Source organism: Staurois parvus, unplaced genomic scaffold, assembly GCF_062004578.1.
Source record: "Staurois parvus isolate SC_StPar_1 unplaced genomic scaffold, SC_StPar_1.0 ptg000019l, whole genome shotgun sequence".
Taxonomy (NCBI): domain Eukaryota; kingdom Metazoa; phylum Chordata; class Amphibia; order Anura; family Ranidae; genus Staurois; species Staurois parvus.
Genome location: NW_028317815.1, coordinates 15,532,224 through 15,553,731, shown reverse-complemented (window position 1 = coordinate 15,553,731; position 21,508 = coordinate 15,532,224). Strand labels below are relative to the sequence as shown.

The window sequence follows — 21,508 nt, the reverse complement described above, 5'->3', positions numbered from 1 at the left end:
CAATGAACTTAGATCAGTTCAATATTTTCTATTCAAATTTGATTCAAATTCGATTTGAATATTTCAAGTCCATTAGAAAAATTTTAATCCGATCGAGAACAAATATACAAAATGAAACTAAATGAATTTTGTTACGAATGTAACAAAACTAAATTAGTAGCTTAACAAATCGATCCGAAATGAAACAATTTTTTTCATTCTGCACATGTCTAATGTTTGCCTGTTCAAATATGTTGAAAATGTCAACCATTTTAATTGTTACTTTTTTACATGTATTACACTGTATATATTCCAGTGGCCTTAGTTCACACCTGTGCAGTGCATTCCAGTGCAGTCAAACAAGTAAAACATGCTGCATTTTTTCATTACATTTGGAACGCAGCAAAATGCACCGGAATGTATAAAAATGCACTGGAATGCACATATCCTGAACTGAAATTAAAAAAAGAGGAGAAAAACACATTGGAAGGCATAAAAAAGCATTAAAATGCATCAAAAAATCACTAGAAGGCATAAAAAATGCATCCAAAATAGAGAAATTGTGGTGTGAACTGGCCCTAATATGTAGTTAAAACAATGAAAATCTTTGAAAGGTTACAATGCTTTTAACATAGTTTTGTTTCCTGTTATTCCTACCAACAGATCCATTACTGTTCTGCTTCCTGTTATGGGGTGACAACACTTCATTCTGAAGGGAAATTGTGCAAGGTTGCTATCATTCTGAAAACCGGATACTTTTAGGCAGACTTTAAATAAAAGACAAACAAATCAAAGGCCAACTCTTGCTATCATATTTAAAGTAGAACTGTAGGCAAAACTTTTGTTTTCCTTTTGGATTGAGTAATGGAGGGTTATAACCCCTGTCAGATTATTTTTGCTTTCTGTATCCTTTTGCAGAGATTTCCCTTCACTTTCTCTCCCATAGCCAAACAGGCTAGAGAATCCCTGCAAATTAAGGGAATTCCTTGGGGGGCCCCAGGTCACCAGAAGTAGTGTCCACATTGGAAGATTTCACCTCTATTAATTTTCTGGGGACAACCCAAAATTTGGGATTTTCTTTCACTTTCAATGATAATGATAAACTGAATAAATAGAAAGGCTCCATAACAGAGTACAGACAGCAATACAGACTGCCAAGTGTTCTAATCCCTCTCCACTCTATCCAAATCTAAACAAAGAAAGTATTTTGCCTTTAGTTATAGTAACATATTTTCTTTCTTTTCTTTTCTTTTTTTTTAACCGCTTCCCATCCACCCTATAGCAGAATATATATATATATATATATATATATATATATATATATGTGTGATTTTGCAGTCTCGGGCAGGGGGTGCGCGCGAGCGTGGCCTCGGCTGTCAATTAAACGTCTTTAGCTTTTGTATCACTTTAACTGCTTTCCCGACACCCTATAAAAGATATATTGCTACAGGATGGCAGGAGTGCGAAAATCACGTATATATACGTGATTTCCAGGTAGGGGGCGCATGCTATTTGTGGCCTCGGCTGTCAATTACCAGGTCCCGGCCAGTGCTTACTCGCCGGCACCCAGTGATTGCAGAGCATTACCGACAGAGGGAAAGAATGGTAAGTAAGCAATACAGTTCTCTCCCCTGTCAGCTCTTGCACACTGCTTTGCATGGCTCTGCAGAGCCATACAAAGCATTGTGCTTACAGTGAAACACACACGCACACCACATAATGTGAAACAGCACTCAGCACACAGTTAACCCTTTGATTGAACTAGATGTTAACCCCTTCCTGCCTAGTGCCATTATTACAGTGTCAGTGCTTTTTATTAGCACTGATCACTGTAGTGATGTCACTGGGGATGTCAGTGACACCAAGTCAGTTCCCCCCTTTGTCAGAATGCCCACCCCAGGTCTGCAGTCCCACTATAAGTCGCTGATCGCCGCCATTACTAGTAAAAAAAAAAATTAAAAAACAAAATTCCAGTATATATACCGCCATTTGTAAACTCTATAACTTTCACTTAAACCAATTAATTTACATGTATTGGGATTTTTTTAGCAAAGACATGGAACAGAATACATTTTGGCCTAAATTTATGACGACATTTGATTTTTTAAATTTTTTTTTTACTGGACATGTTTAATAGCAAAAAGTCAATAATATTGTTTTTTTCTCAAAATTGTCTTTTTTTTTTATAGCGCAAAAAATAAAAACCGCACAAGCCATCAAATACCACTGAAAGAAAGCTCAATTTTTGGGAAAAAAGGACGCAAATTTAATTTGGGTGCAGCGTTGCATGACCACGCAATTGTCAGTTAAAATAACGCAGCGCCGTAATGCAAAAAATGGCCTGGCCAGGAAGGCGGGTAAATCCTCAGGAGAGCAATAAAGCCATATATTTTTTTAAAAAAGCTGACTTCTGTAAGAAGCCCTGCCAGCTTTTGATGGATAGCTTGGTCCGCTACAGGAAGAAAAATAATGGATATACTGGCAAGATACTAAAAGATAACATGAAAAATCTGAAAAATTTAAAACTGCTGTTTTAATGCTAGTGACAGAATGTTTGAGATATATGATTTTTAATTTTGCTCATAGCTGCACTTTAATTGCAGATTGTTTTAACAGCAAAAAAAAAATCTTATACTTACTAACAGCGCCATTATGGATTCGTGCAGACATGCTAATAATAAGCTTCTCACAGACATCTGGCAGAATTTCCGTTCCAATGTCAGAAGCAATTTCAATGCAGTTATAATAATCATATTCTTCTAATTGCTCTTCAGTACAGAGATTGCTTAGAGATGAAATCTGGGGAATCAGTCCAAGCTTAAAGGAGATAAATTGTCAGATAAAGTTACAGAAGAAAGTGTATAATCAAAGATTCTCATTATGCAATACTTAACTGTGGCTTTTAAAATAACACTGTATATTCATTATTGTAGAATGTATATAAATTACAATATTACCCCTAATGATAAAAACTATCACATGGAAAGTAAAGTTTAGAACATACTAAATTAGATTTAGAAAAGAAGGAAACCTTGGATAACATTTCCTATACATTACACCATACAATAAACAATCCTGCTCTCAGCAGGTTATAGTTATGCATGACCTACATCTTACCCTTGCTTAATTACTCTTTTCTGATATCATTCATACACTGAAGAAAAAAAAAAAAACAAGGAATGTGTACAAGACAGGACTTGTGTGTAGTTTATACAGATGACTCACTTTTTTTTTCTTTGTAAGTCATGGATTATGTTGTGGAATGTAAGGCAAATGTGACACTTGTATATATGAGGGGTGTTCAAGTCAAACAGGGACTTTTAATTTTACAGTTATAAAAAGGCATGGCGGTACTACACGCAGTAGTAAGTGGCAAGTGTGTCCCATTACTGATAGGTGGCATACATGTCTCAGGTCAGTCCAGAGACCATTAATCAAGATGCTGGACAACAGTGTTTGTTAGTGCATGGTACAGCATGTGGTGATGAACGAAACGGAACCTGCGGATATCTCCTAGATTGTAAGCTCCAAGGAGCAGGGCCCTCCTATCCCTCCTGTATTGAACTATATTGTTGCTGTATTGTCTCACTTTATATTGTAAAGCGCTGAGCAAACTATTGGTCTATATAAATCTTGTATAATAATATCTACAGAAGTCTTCAAGAACAGTATGGTGGTGAGACGCTCAGCCACAGTGAGACATTTGAGTGGTGTAAGCGTTTCAAAGATGGCCGTATATGTTCATCAATGATGATCCCAGCCATGGAGGTTCCCAGCCCACAGCAGTCATTCCTCTGAACATTCAGCATGTGGAGCGCCTGATCCTGGATAATCGCCACATAGCCCACACAAGAGACTAATCTTACTGTGGGAACAGTGAACACAATGATGATGAAGGGAAGCAGGCTGTCCTAAGATGGTTCAGGTATACTGACATATCTTTCTTAGCAGAAGCTTTCCAGGCGTTAGTTAAATGCTGGGGATAAGTGTATAAATCTAGCAGGGGAGTATGTTGAAAAGTAAATGCAGTTTCCACTCCTTAAAATTTGTTATTTTATTATATAAACTCAAAACTCTTATTGCTGTCTCTTGCACTCACCTCTTCTCTTCAGTGCTCTGGGATGCAGGGGGTGGGCCCTCACTTACAACACAGGACTATTGAGCCTGAAGTACTGTATGACATTAGTGTCTTAAACAAGAAGTTTTAGGGGGACAGGTTACACAGAAGGAGGGAGACTCCTTAAGTGAGGAATAAGGTAAGTATTGCACGTGTAGGGACCCTGTCCTAAGCAGGAATATCCCAAGGTTAAATGTATTATTGAAGCCAGGCTGTAGTTCCACTTACATTGCTCTGAATGTCACCATAACGCTCATATAAAGTGCAAGAAAATGTACTTGCTCTTAACCATACCACAAGGCACATATGTGAATTTACTGTACATTGTGGTGCACTGGGTTGGCCAAGAAAAGTGCAGGCATATATTTTATAGGGATGGGCTCTGAATTTGGTCCAAACCATGGCTCACACTGAATTTCTCTTGTTTGGAGGTTCATATTTAATCAGAAATTTGGGATATACAATGGGAATGGCAAAGTCAAACATTCCATGCTGCGTTGAAAAATGCCATCACTGGCCATAGTCAGGCAAGGTACCCTCCCCATGTTGAGGACATGTTCCCTAGAATACTACAAGAGCAGTGGGGGGACATGCTATCCTTCTCCAATTTTTCTTGCCTGAGAGGCTGTATGTTCGGGTAAGGGTCCAGTATTGATTTTGTGAAGGATTCCAAATTTTTCTTTTCTTGTTTTTTGAGTGCCATTCCTCTTCAAATCCATACCAGATCCTCATCAAGGATAAGGGTCTGGTACGCAATTTTAAGCGGGATCCCATATTTCCCCATTAACATCTATACAACACCCTCATCGATAAGGGTCTGGTAAAGATGGATTTACAAACAGAAGGAAGCATCCAGGAGCTGTCACATACCATCATTTTAAACAGCAGTCAGTTTTGCTGTAAAAGGTTATATAAAATGTTCTGATGTGTGAGGGACAGGTTGAGGGCATCCCATGAGCATACTACTTTTTACTGCAATTTTTAGAGTTTCACTTTAAGCATACTGAACCTATTGTCACCCATGTTACACAAATGTGCTGTTGCAAAAGGGTGGCCTTTAATGCCGACATGCCACAGATATGCATCACTGGGTGGCCACTGTTTCTGTGCTGAGAACACACTCACTGTAGCAAACTTGCTCATCAGAGTTGGACGCAGAGTTCCTCTTTTTTATTAGAAGTATTCCTCAACCCCTTATTCTCCTTCCCCCTCCCTTCCTGAGAGGCACAATGACAGATGTGTGTGTGCTGGTTATGGGTCAACAGCAGGTTAAGGCATCCTTAGTTTGGTGCCGATCAGTCTGCGAAAGTGTAGCCTTCCTCACCTAAGTCATGATAAGGCCAGTGTTCCTCAGAGAATTGGGAAGCACTGACCCAAGAACCTGTGTAGGCTCACACATCATAAAACAGATAAGGCAGCTTCTCCCAGGAATTGAAAGAGATTGTAACCTCATAAAACCTAACAGCTTAAGGTGACAGAATTTAATGAACATTCCTCAAGTCAGTTTGTCCCTTGCGTTTCATATCATGGATTATGAAGATATTGGTTTTAATTCAGAGCCCACCCGAGATCCCTCCCTAAACAGAGTATTGGCCAGTTACTCAAAGGCACCCCCCTGCTGGGGGACTTTAAAAAGCACAGGCTGTAGGCCTGAGGCAAAGCTAAAAAGTTCTCCTATCATCCCATCGTAACTTAGGGAGACCCTTTGCTGTGAAACTTGGATCTGCTTACGGCTAAGGCTTAATTGGCAAGTAACTTTAACCCTTTCACCTCTCTCTGATATCTCTTAAATAAATGCATGCAAATGTGCATAAATACAATGCACTGCAAAGGCAAAGAAAAGCCCCAATGTGTTACAAAAAAATGCAAAGCACCGCAACTTGTATGCATTGTGGTGTGAATGAACCCTTAGAGTTGGAGGGGTATGATATACAGTCATGGCCGAAATTGTTGGCACCCTTGATATTTCTCCAGGAAATCATGTATTTCTCACGAAACGTATTGCATTAACACATGTTTTGCTATACACATGTTTATTCCCTTTGTGTGTATTGGGACAAAACAAAAAAAGGGAGGAAAGAAAGCAAATTCGACATAATGTCACACAAACCTCCAAAAATGGGCTGGACAAAAGTATTGGCACCCTTTCACAACTGCGGATAAATAAGAATGTTACAAGCATGTGATGCTCCTGTAAACTCACCTGGGGCAAGTAACAGGTGTGGGCAATATAGAAATCACACCTGAAAGCAGATAAAAAGGAGAGACGTTCACTTAACCTTTGCATTGTGTGTCTGTCTGTGCCACACTAAGCATGGACAACAGAAAGAGGAGACGAGAACTGTCTGAGGACCTGAGAACCAAAATTGTGGCAAAATATCAACAATCTCAAGGTTACAAGTCCATCTCCAGAGAACTAGATTTGCCTTTGTCCACAGTGCGCAACATTATCAAGAAGTTTGCAACCCATGGCACTGTAGCTAATCTCCCTGGTCGTGGACGGATGAGGAAAATTGATGAAAGATTGCAACGCAGAATAGTCCGGATGGTGGATAAGCAGCCCCAAACATGTTCCAAAGACATTCAAGCTGTCCTGCAGGCTCAGGGAGCATCAGTGTCAGCGCGAACTATCCGTCGACATTTAAATGAAATGAAACGCTATGGCAGGAGACCCAGGAGGACCCCACTGCTGACACAGAGACATAAAAAAGCAAGACTACAGTTTGCCAAAATGTACTTGAGTAAGCCAAAAGCCTTCTGGGAAAACGTCTTGTGGACAGATGAGACCAAGATAGAGCTTTTCGGTAAAGCACATCATTCTACTGTTTACCGAAAACGGAATGAGGCCTACAAAGAACAAAACACAGTACCTACGGTAAAATATGGTGGAGGTTCAATGATGTTTTGGGGTTGTTTTGCTGCCTCTGGCACTGGGTGCCTTGACTGTGTGCAAGGCATCATGAAATCTGAGGATTACCAAAGGATTTTGGGTCGCACTGTAGGGCCCAGTGTCAGAAAGCTGGGTTTGCGTCCAAGATCCTGGGTCTTCCAGCAGGACAATGACCCCAAACATACGTCAAAAAGCACTCAGAAATGGATGGCAAAGAAGCGCTGGAGAGTTCTGAAGTGGCCAGCAATGAGCCCAGATCTAAATCCCATTGAACACCTGTGGAGAGATCTTAAAATTGCTGTTGGGAAAAGGTGTCCTTCCAATAAGAGAGACCTGGAGCTGTTTGCAAAGGAAGAGTGGTCCAAAATTCCGGGTGAGAGGTGTCAGAAGCTTATTGATGGTTATAGGAAGCGACTGATTTCAGTTATGTTTTCCAAAGGGTGTGCAACCAAATATTAAGTTAAGGGTGCCAATACTTTTGTCCAGCCCATTTTTGGGGTTTTGTGTGACATTATGTCATATTTGCTTTTCTGCCTCTGTTTTATATTTGTTCCAATACATACAAAGGGAATAAACATGTGTATAGCAAAACATGTGTTAATGCAATACCTTTTTTGTGTGAAATACTTGATTTTCAGGAAAAATATCAAGGGTGCCAACAATTTCGGCCATGACTGTAATTCCCAACCACTTCTGCCCTCACCACCAGAGCTAAAACCCAATACCTCCAGTTATGATGCCATGTATGACCCTCTCCCCTGCTTTCATACAATGCAGCTCCCAGCACCTCAATATACAATTGCCAGGCCCATGAAGTCTTACATTGGGGTGTGGAGAGGATACATAATCCTGTGTAAGCTCAACCTTAGTATTGGGTCAGTATTCACACACTGGTGAACAATGAATGAAAGGTAAGTACATGAATGAAAGGTAAGTACTGTTTTTGCTTGTCCCTTTCTCTGACCATATAGATTGCCCTAGATGAATTAAAGGATAAGATCACCTGTTATAGTAAATGCACATCTTTTTGCAGGTATAAAAATGTGTATTTATTATTTTCTTTATTAGGAGCCTGTAAAGCATTGCACCCTTGATCTGCAAATTGCAGGTGCAATCTCAGGCTCCTGCAGACTCTCATTGTCTACATTGTCTACCCAAACTTTCCATACAGGCAGGCAGCTACTGAGCTCCAGGAAGGTCAATGAACTACGAGAGCGCCCACCAGAGCTCGCACAGTTCATTGAAAACTACAAGCCATTGGCCACAGTTACCTATGGTACTTGTAGCTCATTAATTCACAGAACTGTTTTCAAATTGTGATAGCGGGTGTGGGGAGAGACGTATCACTACCCCCTGTCACAAGGAGTGGGGGAGGGAGGGATTGGGTGGAGAGGAAGTAGGAGCCGAAACATGTTAGAAGTTCCACCCTGCATATCGGTGGAACATGTAACATGTTCCAAAGGTGAACTTAGCCTTTAACTTCTTCCCGCCTGGCCTATTGTAAGATGACGGCTAAGCGGGATCCCTATTATTTAGGAAGGATGTCATATGATGTCCTCCCAGGATCACACCTCTCCGCTGGACATGGCCAATGACAGACCACTACACCTGCCCACTGCCAGTGTCATGTGATCACTGTGACCAATCACATCAGTTCACATGACAATTGTAAACAATGAATGCTTCGTTTCATGCTATTCATTGCTTATAACTGTGCTGCCAGCTGTGATTGGTCACAGTGATCACATGTACAGGAGCAGGAGCAAATTGGATCATGCTTTGCTGGGTTTTTTGAATGGTAGAAATCCGCCTGCGCTCAAAATGGGTCCTTATTCTAAAGCTGCTGGCACTAACCTCTTTACCAAAATGAGTGAAGTGACTAAATATATATACAAATAGTGCAGCGCTACAAATGAATAAATGAATACAAATAAATACAAAACCCCCCCAGTGCATACAGGGAGTAAAATATACACAGTGCAAAACGTGTAATCAAGTGTACATGTGACCAGTGTCCAATCCAACACTCGTGAAAAACATATCCAGAGGCGAAGGATTATGTGAGTGGGCATTTTTATTTGTTTATACTCTAATAAAAAGGTTTTACACTATGGAGGTTTTCTGTCTATATATGGCCTGGAGAGAACATCATTGACTGGGCTGTGTATGGGAAGATTGGAATACGTTGAAATGGATTTGGGCTAATAATCCTGATACAATCTTGAGGGGTTTATATCTCTGAGCGAGCTGACCCTGTAGGGTCGACATAAGGAGGTGAGGGGGCACTTCAGCCATTCAGGATTTGCACAAGAGTGAACACGTTTTAGCACCTGCATGAGTTTTTTTTTGAGCACCAAGATTGGACCTTTGATATAAAGTTGTATGAATATTATTGTGATGAGAAACAATGTTGGACATTTTTATATATAAATTTGTTGGATATGTTTTTCACGAGTGTTGGATTGGACACTGGTCACATGTACACTTGATTACATGTTTTGCACTGTGTATATTTTACTCCCTGTATGCACTGGGGGGGTTTTGTATTTATTTGTATTCATTTGTAGCGCTGCACTATTTGCTGTTTTTTTTCCTTTCTCTGGATCAACTGTGGGTGTAGGATTATAACTTTTATTTTTTTAATGGTTGAACTGGATGGACTTTTGTCTTTTTTCAGCCAGACTAATTATGTAACTGTGTACAGACTGGGCCAATCACAACCCATCTGTAGCATATGATCAGCTGTGGTCAATCACAACTGATCACAACAAAAACTACTGAATGAATCAGTTTCATTTAGTAAAAATGCTTGCTTATACCAATTAAATTTGTTGGTATAAGCAATCATAATGTTTAAAAAAAAATCCACTTGCCCAGAGTAGTACAATGTTACTATGGTTCATTATATTGCTCTGGTCACTGGAGTAGAAAAAAAATCATAAAAAAACATAATTTTTAAGAAATTGTAAAAAAAAAAAAATAAATATATATACACACACACACACACACACACTGTATATATGTGTTATTATATTATTATTATACAGGATTTATATAGCACCAACAGTTTACGCAGCGCTTTACAAAGTGAAGGTATACATTACAGTTACAATACAATTTTGTACAAGAGGAAACAGAGGACCCTACTCGTTAGAGCTTACAATCTATAAATTAAAAAAAAAAAAATTTTTACATACTGTCGCCAGTGATCACCACCACACCAGTTATATGATAACGCTGTACTGCATTGGTGACAGTATGTAAAAAAAAAAAATTGTGAATTTTTTTTTTTAAATTTTGTAATTTTCCACAAAATTATAACAAAAAATGGCAACTTCGAAAAAATTCACCATGCCACTTACTAAATACCTCATACTGTCTACTTTGCAAAAAGAGGTAATTTGGGGGGTATTTTTACAGTTCTGGCATTTTTGGGTCTCAAGAAATGAGATAGGCAGTCAGTACATCAGGATTTATCAATTTTTAGACATATTCCATAGTTTGTGGACTTTATAACTTTCCTACCAACTAAATAGTAAACACTGATTTGAGTTATTTTTACCAAAGAAATGTAGCAAAATACATTTTGACCTGAATTTATTTAGAAAGATTATTTATTTGCAAAATTTTATAACAGAAAGAAAAATGCATTTTTAAAACAAAAGTCCGTCTTTTTTCATTTTTATCGCACAAAATAAAAACCCCAGTGGTGATTAAATACCACCAAAAGAAATCCCTATTTATGTGAAGAAAATAATAAACATTTCATATGGGTACAGTGGTACCTGACTGCGCAATTGTTATTTAAAGTGCAACAGCGCTGAAAGGTGAAAATTGGCCTGGGCAGGAAGGGGGTAAAAATGCCCAGTAGGCAAGTGGTTAAAGGATTGCTCTAACGTGCCTTTAGCATCAGCTAATAGCGTCACCCCAGGGATGTCAAATAAAAAAAACTAAATAAATTATTTTCTAACATACACATTAATTCCATCAGCACCTAATCACATCTTATGAATACTACAGTAATGGAATCACGACTTCCTGTCATTAGACAAGAACCATTTGACCTATATTATTTACATGATATTTGCAACTGGTCTTTTTTATACATATAGTGCATGTACTTACTGAATCAACAAGAACAAACTGCTTATTTGTATTAATATTTGATACTTGGGTGAAATAAACATCTATCAGGTATTCTCTGTGTGGGTCCAGGCACACAGATGTATTCAGCAGTGCAATCCTGTAAGAGATAAGGATAACAGCAGATAGAAGACATTCTTAGAAATATTAGAAATATTTTGCAGAAATTCCTGGCACAGCTATTCTTTGTTGTGAATCATGAAACAAGATCTTCCGGCATTTACGATAAGACATTAATAGAATTTGTTTATTATACAGAACTGTAATTTCAAATATCACAGTTGCTCCAATCCCAAATATAAAAATGACAGTGGAAGAAGGATCCTGAGTTAGATGATTTGACATGTGAATAAGACTGCCATCTAGTGTCAAGTTATTGCAGTACAATCTTTTTGGATATTTGTTTAGGAAATGGGAAATCCCCTGCACTCTATGTAGTGTAGTAGAGCAATAAAAATTGTAACAAATGCCAAGTGGAATGCTAGGTGCCCCACTATTTCACCTAAGTACTAAACACAGCATAGTAGACCTCAATCAATACCCCTCCAAATTAAAGCAAAATAGTTTAATGCCCCTATAAATAAACAATCAAAGAGATGGATATCATTTCAAACAACTGAAGTGTAAAATAAACTAGATAAACTGTTTAACTGAGTAAAAATGCATCAATACTCAAATATAAGAATACCTGACTGATCTCAGTGTAATGAATTTAAAAAGTTAATTTGCAGCAATTATAATTTTTTTGTACTTATTTATTTATTTATTACAGGTACTTATACAGCGCAGTCAATTTATGCAATGCTTTACATATATTGTACATTCACATCAGTCCCTTACCCTCAAGGAGCTTACACTCAAAGGTTTTTAACTCCCATTCATACATACACATACTAGGGCCAATTTAGACAGGATCCAATTAACCTATCAGCATGTCCGATGTACAGTTGCAAGAAAAAGTATGTGAACCCCAGGGTCAACCAGTTATTAAGTCTAAAGGTTTACATACTTTTTCCTCCCTGCACTGTGAATGTTTACATGTTATGTGCAATTAAACCATGGCAACATCTAATGTTTGTGTAGTATTATGTCCAGCAGACTGTGTTCTTCTATTGTTGTGACTTAGATGACGTTCAGAGCACATTTTATGCCCAATTCATGCAAAACTCCACGTAATCCCAAGGGGTTCACAAACTTTTTCTTGCAACTGTATATAATTTAAAATATCCAATCCAAAGTCAGCAAGTAGATGAAAATTCAGCAAATTCTTTATTTATTTCATCTTAAAAGGTTCCAATGCAAAAGCCAATACTAGCGTGTTTCAGCCTAAAGAGGCATTATTCTTAGTTCAGCTACTTTTTCAAGGCCTCTTTAGGCTGAAACACGCTAGTATTGGCTTTTGCATTGGAACCTTTTAAGATGAAATAAATAAAGAATTTGCTGAATTTTCATCTGGTTGCCTGCTTTACTTTGGATTGGACATTTCCTGCATCGGCATTTGGAGGCCAGAGCCAAGCACGGTGATAGCACAGGGATAGCCTTAGCCCTCTTTTCCCTGATGTATACTTTTAAAAAGACTTTGAAGAAGAATTACAGCTTACCTGTTAGTGGCAAGCAAGTGAAGTGTATATCCTTCTGGCAGAGGTTTGTTGGTTTTGCAGCGCTCGCTCAACCCATCCTTTGGAAGGTTTACCATAATTCTTGCCATCCAATCTTCCAATGACTATAGAAATGCATTCAAAAGAAGAAAAGTAACAGATGCAATGCAATATTTAGCATTGTACAGTGGGGATCGAAAGTTTGGGCACCCCAGCTAAAAATTTGTATTAATGTGCATAAAGAAGCCAAGGAAAGATGGAAAAATCTCCAAAAGGCATCAAATTACTGATTAGACATTCTTATAATATGTCAACAAAAGTTAGATTTTATTTCCATAATTTACACTTTCAAAATAACAGAAAACAAAAAAATGGCGTCTGCAAAAGTTTGGGCATCCTGCAGAATTTATAGCATGCACTGCCCCCTTTGCCAAGCTGAGACCTGCCAGTGCCATGGATTGTTCTCAATCATCATCTGGGAAGACCAGGTGATGTCAATCTCAAAGGTTTTAAATGCCCAGACTCATCTGACCTTGCCCCAACAATCAGCACCATGGGTTCTTCTAAGCAGTTGTCTAGAAAACTGAAACTGAAAATAGTTGACGCTCACAAAGCTGGAGAAGGCTATAAGAAGATAGCAAAGCGTTTTCGGATGTCAATATCCTCTGTTCGGAATGTAATTAAGAAATGGCAGTCATCAGGAACAGTGGAAGTTAAAGCAAGATCTGGAAGACCAAGAAAAATATCAGACAGAACAGCTTGCAGGATTGTGAGAAAAACAATTCAAAACCCACGTTTGACTACACGATCCCTCCAGAAAGATCTGGCAGACACTGGAGTTGTGGTACACTATTCCACTATAAAGAGATACTTGTACAAATATGGTCTTCATGGAATAGTCATCGGAAGAAAACCTCTTCTACGTCCTCACCACAAAAATCATCGTTTGAACTTTGCAAATGAACATATAGACAAGCCTGATGCATTTTGGAAACAAGTTCTGTGGACCGATGAGGTTAAAATTGAACTTTTTGGCCGGAATGAGCAAAGGTACGTTTGGAGAAGAAGGGGCACAGAATTTAATGAAAAGAACCTCTGTCAAACTGTTAAGCATGGGGTTGGATCAATCATGCTTTGGGGTTGTGTTGCAGCCAGTGGCACAGGGAACATCTCATGAGTAGAAGGAAAAATGGATTCAATAAAATTTCAGAAAATTTTGGATGGTAACTTGATGCCATCTGTGAAAAAGCTGAAGTTAAAGAGAGGATGGCTTCTACAAATGGATAATGATCCTAAACACACCTCAAATTCCACGGGGGATTACATCAAGAGGCGTAAACTGAAGGTGTTGCCATGGCCTTCACAATCTCCTGACCTCAACATAATTGAAAATCTATGGATAGACCTTAAAAGAGCAGTGTCTGACAGACAGGCCAGAAATCTCAAAGAACTGGAAGACTTTTGTAAGGAAGAATGGGCAAAGATACCTCAAACAAGAATTGAAAGACTCTTGGCTGGCTACAAAAAGCATTTACAAGCTGTGATACTTGCCAAAGGGGGCAGTACAAGATATTAACTCTGCAGGGTGCCCAAACTTTTGCAGGCGCCATTTTTTTGTTTTCTGTTATTTTGAAAGTGTAAATTATGGAAATAAAATCTAACTTTTGTTGACATATTATAAGAATGTCTAATCTGTAATTTGATGCCTTTTGGAGATTTTTCCATGTTTCCTTGGCTTCTTTATGCACATTAATACAAATTTTTAGCTGGGGTGCCCAAACTTTCGATCCCCACTGTATGTCATGATTTTATACAGTTAAATATATTCCAAGAGAGAATTATTTAATGTCTTGTGAGCACAGTCATTTTGGGTTGGTACATGATGAAGCTTTGTTAATCTGGGAAATCACATTTTTTGCTTAGTTTGGACACTTGAAAGTCATACAGTTGGCTTTTAAATTAACATTTAAAGATGTTTTTTTATTAGCAGAACAGCCATGTTATATTTATTATTTCAACTTCAGCGTGTGCTTGTTTCTACTGTACATGTGGCTGTCTGCAGTAAATGGGTATATGATTCTGCAGCTAATGGTCTGCTGGCCACATATATATTAGGAGAAGAAAGGAGGCTCCCTCATTTCTTCTGGTTCTTCTTCCTTCAGCATAAACCTGGAACTGCTTAATGCTGAAAATTTTACTCTCCATATACTGACCATGTGGTATAGAGATACCTGTCTCCGTGTTCAAAACATAGCAGAGACACCAGGATTTTGTTTAAACTCATTATGTCTCAATTTAATACCAAAAAGCACCTTCTCAGATATGAATGGGATCAGGTGTGGCAGCAATGGTAGCTAGTGAAGTGAAATCCCTCAAAAAATGAACAGGCATCCTTATAGTCCCTAGATCTCTAATGTAAGCCTTGGTGTAAATGTCACTTTGAGGGCATAGCTGTCCCTTATGACAGTAATAACATGCAAAATTATTAAATTATTAATTGTAGTTTAGTATTTAAGAATAAGTATGGCCATACTTCTCCTGAACTAAGTGCACTCCTGTGACCCAGTTTCAGCTGACAGCGGGCTAAATTCATTGTGAGCTGATGTCACTCAGCCTGTCCAGACTCTGGAGGGATCCCAAATTTATGTTGAGATCCACCTAGATGCCTGACCGGCAGCTGGCTCAGCCTGTAAGTGAGCCTCTGAGAGCCTGAACTAGCCACTCGGGCCCTCTCCACAGTCTGGTGTTCCAGTGACTGCTGCACAGCAGAGAGCCAGTGACTGACAGTCACCACTCTCTGCTCACTCCAGCCTGAGAACTGAACAATCAGTGGTCCTTTGAATGCTTAGTTCTCAAAAGGTGGCAGGGGACAGATGCATCATTGGACCGATGCTGCATCCACCTAGGTGAGTATGATTGCTTTTTTTTTAATCCCCACACTTCCTTTTTACTGTAACTAAAGCTCTTACGGTTCCCAGTAGTATTAATGTGTGCAAACTTTAGCAGTTTGGCATACCATCATTTTACTAATATGGTTTTAGGTCTGGATGTATGTACAGCTTTTATGTAATTCATATGTGATGTGAACTGTTGTTGGCATGTCTACAAAACAATTAAACTCAGTCATCTGTGGGAGAATATGTAAGTACAACCACAATATTGAAAGGGTTAACTGAATGAAAAGAGCAATTTTTCACATTCATAAAAACATTGAAACATATACCAATGCCTTTAGCATATAAATATGCAGCATCTTACCTCTGGCTCATATCGGATTGCAATAATGAAGTCCATGGAGTATGGAATGTTATTGACAGTAAATCTCAGTCCAGCGCCATGTGGAACACGTGCAAACCCAGGTCCTGTCCATGTCACTGGTTTTCCTGGTATTGGCTGCCTTAAAACAAGTTCTACAGAACCTTGTGTACCAAATGGGACAACTTCCTAGATAGAGGGAAACATCTTTAAAAGTCATTTATGTTTGATCCTAAGTTAATGGGTTCCAATTTCATTGGCAATATATTATATCCCCCCTTCCCCAATAGGCACCAAAGCATGATTGTTAAAATCTTAATTATTTCATTAATAAATGTCCATGTCCTTACAGTGGAAAAAGAAAAAGGAATAAAAGACATTTTATGAACAGGCACAATTGTTTGCAAATAAACAAATGATGTTAAGATACTGATATGAATAATGAGACTGGAAAAGGAGATGCGTAGAGATCAACAACAAGATCCTATAGTGTGCATAAAAGGACAGCAAAGAATCAAGATTAGCTAGTTTTGCAGTGAATGTAAGATGATAAGCGCTTACAGCAGTATTTCAATAGAAAAGTACTCATAAAACAACATAGATACTAGGGCTACTTTACTAAGGAATTGAGAATCTTCACTCATAAAATTGCATAATAATTCACTTTAATTATACAATCAGGAAAAGAAAGGCATGTTTACCTATTTCATCTTTATAAAATAATGGATATTCAAAGTGAACACTAAATTGCTTTTCACATGATAACAGAAGTGAATATTCACACAATATATTGAATGAAGATTCTCAACTATTTTTTTTAATCAGCCCCATTGACCGAGTGTAAAACCTCAAACCAGATAGATGACTGTGTAGCAGACAGAAGTTACAACAATCTAAAAGCTATTTTGTTCAATGGTGAATGTACTGAAAATATTAATGATCATAATAATTATAATAGCAATTGTAAAGTTCATTAAAAGAAAAGTAAAGAGAATGTTGATGCACTTTTTGTGGGACCCTTAAAATGGGAAGCTGGAGTGTATATTGACAACTTTGAAAACAGTGTAAAATCAATAGATGTATTATTTATAAAACATTTTCTTGTATATATTAACCTCTCTTTCTTTGTGTATATAACAGAGACAGTTAGTACCATGACCCACATGGAAGAAAAATATATTTGAAATATATTTTAAAAATATTCTTCCCAAATATATTGCCATATATTTGAAATACTACAATTTTGGCCATAATCAATATATATATTGAAATGCATTTTTATTACAAAATATATGAAAATATTTTTAAAAATACATTTCAAATATATTGTATGTCTTTAAAAATACAAATCTGCATTTATGGAATGCGTTTACAAATATATGTAAAAATATATGTTAAAATTACTTTTTAATATGTTATTAAAAATCTGAAGAATATATTTAAAAAAATAGATATTTTTTAAATATATTCTTCAGATTTTTTTTAAAATATGAAAAAGTCATTTTAACATATATTTTTACATATATTTGTAAACGCATTCCATATTTGAAATGTATTTTTAAAAATATTTTTCATATATACATATATATTGAAATATATTGAATATGGCCAAAATTGTAGTATTTGAAATATATTTTTCTTCCATATGGGGAGGTTGACAAGCATAAATGCTCTATCCTTACCAGTTTAAAGGATTAGCTAGTCACACTTTACAGAATGTCCTTGAGGTGGCAGTGCAACTTCAACATATATCTGCAAATCATGTGTACAACTAAAACCTCTCTTTCTATAACCAACATCATGTGTACAACTAAAACCTCTCTTTCTATAACCAACATTGTAACTTGCTGAAAAAAAAACATAGTTTTGCTTGTTCTGTGCAAAGCTCTTCAATGTGCACCTTACTCTAAAATCAAGTTGTTAATTGGATTTTCATTTAGCCTGCTGGAATTGACATGGGAACACATTGGATGCATTTAGTTGCCATTGTGCTGTGCTTGGTTTCTAGTGTGTCCCTGCACCTTAAAGAGCAATGAGCTGCCTTCAGGCATAGTTGCATTTAAAGTGTTACTAAACCCACAACACTAAAATCAGTCTGTATATGTAATAAAAGCAAAGGACACAGCTCCTCTAAGGAACCTAAGGGGTTAATCCTCTACATTGTGTAAAAAATCTTGATCCTCCCCTTCTTCTATTGTCCCCAATACATATGCTAATAGTACAGAGCTCTGGGAGTCACTCTGCACATGCTCAGTTTGGTGTGCATTGCTAGAGAGTTTTTTCTTGAGAGGTGCATGTGATCAGCACAGGGCCAATCAATGCTGTCTAGACAGGGGGTCAGGGGTTCTGCGGCCTCATAGGATAATCAAGGGAGAATAAAAACTCCTCCTACAAGCTTTAACCAGTGCTCTGCTGGACACTGATAGAAGTCCCAAGACTATATACTGCTGATGAGAAAAGGTATTTAGCAGTTTATATTTACTAAAATAATTGCATTTACGTGTTGTGTGTACTGTGGGAGACCAGATACAGTGAATACAGGGTCCTGGGTTTAGTGACACTTTCATTTATCCATTGCTATATTTGTAGTGTGACTTCCACATATACAGTATTTGAAAATGTTGTGCAAAATCCATGTTTTTAACTTAAATTGCTATTCAGTGGGATTTTTGTGGCTAGCTGATAGGTATGCTAGGAAAATGTTTGTTTTGTTTGTTCTGTGCAATGCCCTTCCATTTGTATCTTTCTCCAAAATCTAGGCATAAATTGGGGTGGTTGTCATTTCAAGCCAGTTTATTAAAAACTTTTGAGAATTAGGTGACTTCAGGTTATAGTTCTGTGGGGTGAAGCATTTAAGGAAGCTGAAAAAGGTAAGGAAACAGGTGTGTTCATGTATTTTTGATACCTTGATCTGGGTGTACTTTTTCTTTCCTAATTTGTTAGTAATTTTTTGGCCTATTATTATTTAAGTGAAGACTTTGGTGTTGGCTTGCCTAGCGTCATAGTACTTGGAGGTGGAATGAGGACAAGCTTTTGGGTGAACCCTAAGGAAAACGAGTTAGGATTCATTGTTATACTGTCATCTCTGGGGGAGCATTGACCCTGTCAGCATAATGGTTGGGTTGCACATGGAGTTAAATGTACATTGTCATGAGAGATTAATAGAAATGTACAATATATGTGTGTACAGCGCTGTGCTATATAAGTACCTGTAATAATAATAATAGGGGCAGAAGTCTCCTTTGAGAATGCTAGTCTTTCCAATGATTCAACTTCAGTATTGACCCAGAAAAAATAAATAGATAAGTAGTTCTGACCTTTTTATAACTTCATAAATTATGGTTGGGGGGATCTGGTCCGGTGACATCAGACACCGGCGGTGGATTGGGGGTATATATAATGGGCCTGTTCGGCCCTCTAATGCGGGCGTTGCCAGGAGGGGATGGTTTTCCGGACCCATATAAGGTAGATCAGAGTTTATTGATGCTTTATCTACTGGTATTTGGCCCTAATTAATTCTTTACATGGAAGGCTCTGGATACAAATATTGAACTATTGCAGTCTGACTGAACAAGGAGGATTGTATGCTTTGGAAACTCCCTTATTTTTACTTTGTACTATTGGCGATTTATAGGTTGATTTATTTCGGCTGCATATATACTTCCACAGAATTGATCTTTATATTTCCTTAAGTTTATGTCCATGTGGCCACACTCAACATTGTATTAATTGAGATAGATATTCCCAACTTTTAGATTATGGTCTTTTTGTGGTTTTCCAATATCCTCAACTCCCTCCTGGCCTAGCTTCTATAGTATTGTTTTAAGGTTAATGTACGGTATTTTCTCTTTTTTTTCTTAATATGATAATTTTGGTGTTTTTTAGTCGTATAGGTGGTGTGCCTGGTAACTGTGCTTACTGTTTTGCCCCAAGTGTCCGCCGTGGGGAAGGTATGTTGGTGCCCTTGTCCTTTGCCATCATGAGTCTACACTAGTAAGCAACCTGTCTATTGATCTAGATGTATCACTATATAGTGTATATATTTTTTATGATATGTTGTATTTTGATTATTATGATCTTGTTTCAGAGTCTTTATAATCTATATCTTGACTTTTTCTCCTGAAGAAGCGGACTATTTCTGTGAAACATGTAGGGGGCGGTGCTACAATAACTATGAACTATGTAATTTGTTAGACCATGCTATTAAATTATGTGGTTTTAAATATCTCTGACAAAAATGTTAAATTTTTTCTACCAATAAAAATATATCATTTTTTTAATGTTATTGTTAATGGGTACCAAGATAGTCCATTGATTCCATTTTTGGGGTATTTCCCTTTAGCTTCTTTATAGTCATTCTGGATGATGGTATCCCTATTTTCCTTTATGTAGCTGTTATTAACCTTTGAGGCTTGTTATCTAATTGACACTTTTAAGACACTCATTAACCTATTTGTTAAGGGACTGCAACTGAAACATACTCACCTCAGACACAGATAGTATTTAGACCTGCAATGGCAGCCCTCAATGGCACCTAAAATGCGGTGTGGTTCTGCCGTGCTTGTTACATGATAAATCGCACTGCAATCGCGGCAAACTACATCACATAAAACTTGTTATCCAAAAAAGAGCAGGAGCTTCTTTTGAGCAGCAATTGTGATAGAACTGCACCAAATTTTAGGTGCCTTTGAAAATGAATGGCACCTGATCAGGCGTGGCGTGATTTGTCATTTTTGCACAGTGTTTTTTTTGGATTGCTGTCAGAATCATAGTGATTCTGCCTGTGATACAAAATGCCTTGATGTGAACGCCTAAGGTCTTGTTCTCACCTGCCACTGCATTGCAATACAGCAGCTGGTGTGCTGTGTGGTTACACAGATATCTCATAAAGTTCAGCTGTCAGCTGCCCAATGTGGTGGTGTGAACCAGGTAGATAGGGAGAAAAAAGCATTTTGCCTTGTCATGTGGTGGGGCTGGAATGACCGCCCAAAGCAATCCTACTGAATCTGGTGTGAACCAAGCCTTAAAAAAATTGTGTTCACCCAAATGATTTTCATTTGTGCAATAAATAGAAATGGAAAGTTTTGAGGAAATTTTGGATCAGTGTGTTGGAATGAACTATGAAGAATGAGGACAACATACTGGCTGACATTGTATAAGCTCCAAAAGATTTCCTAAGACTGGGCATGTATAAACTAGAGGATAAAGAGTTTATAATCCAAGATAAGATAAATAGTTAGTAGCAAGAAACTAAGGCATGGTTAAGAGATACAAATCCTGCAAGAGGCCATAAAACATAAATCCGTACCTGTGCTTGACGTCTACTTTGTACACTTCTCTTTGGCATTGATTTAAGTATTATTCTGTCATTCTCAAATCGAAAATCTATTCCTTGTTTCAAGAAATAATCCTGGCATTTTGGCATAGGTGTTGGATGAAGCTGAAAATCAAGATGAGAGTATTTAAGTGGAGCATTGCTAGAAGCGTACATTTTGTGATTTATAGAATGTAGCTGGAGCCACAAAC

At 37.7% G+C, this 21,508-nt stretch overlaps 1 protein-coding gene across 1 annotated transcript in view; it reads right to left on the bottom strand.

Moving 5' to 3' along the window:
- The window catches only part of LAMB4 (laminin subunit beta 4), a 178,426-nt gene that overhangs the window by 67,035 nt on the left and 89,883 nt on the right, over positions 1-21,508 (bottom strand). The window contains exons 16-20 of the mRNA XM_089685091.1: positions 21,291-21,422; positions 15,986-16,171; positions 12,731-12,852; positions 11,112-11,229; positions 2,619-2,796 (exon numbers count right to left, since the gene is read on the bottom strand). Coding sequence (XP_089541217.1) covers positions 2,619-2,796; positions 11,112-11,229; positions 12,731-12,852; positions 15,986-16,171; positions 21,291-21,422 — 736 coding nt within the window. The remainder of the gene's footprint in view (positions 1-2,618; positions 2,797-11,111; positions 11,230-12,730; positions 12,853-15,985; positions 16,172-21,290; positions 21,423-21,508) is intronic.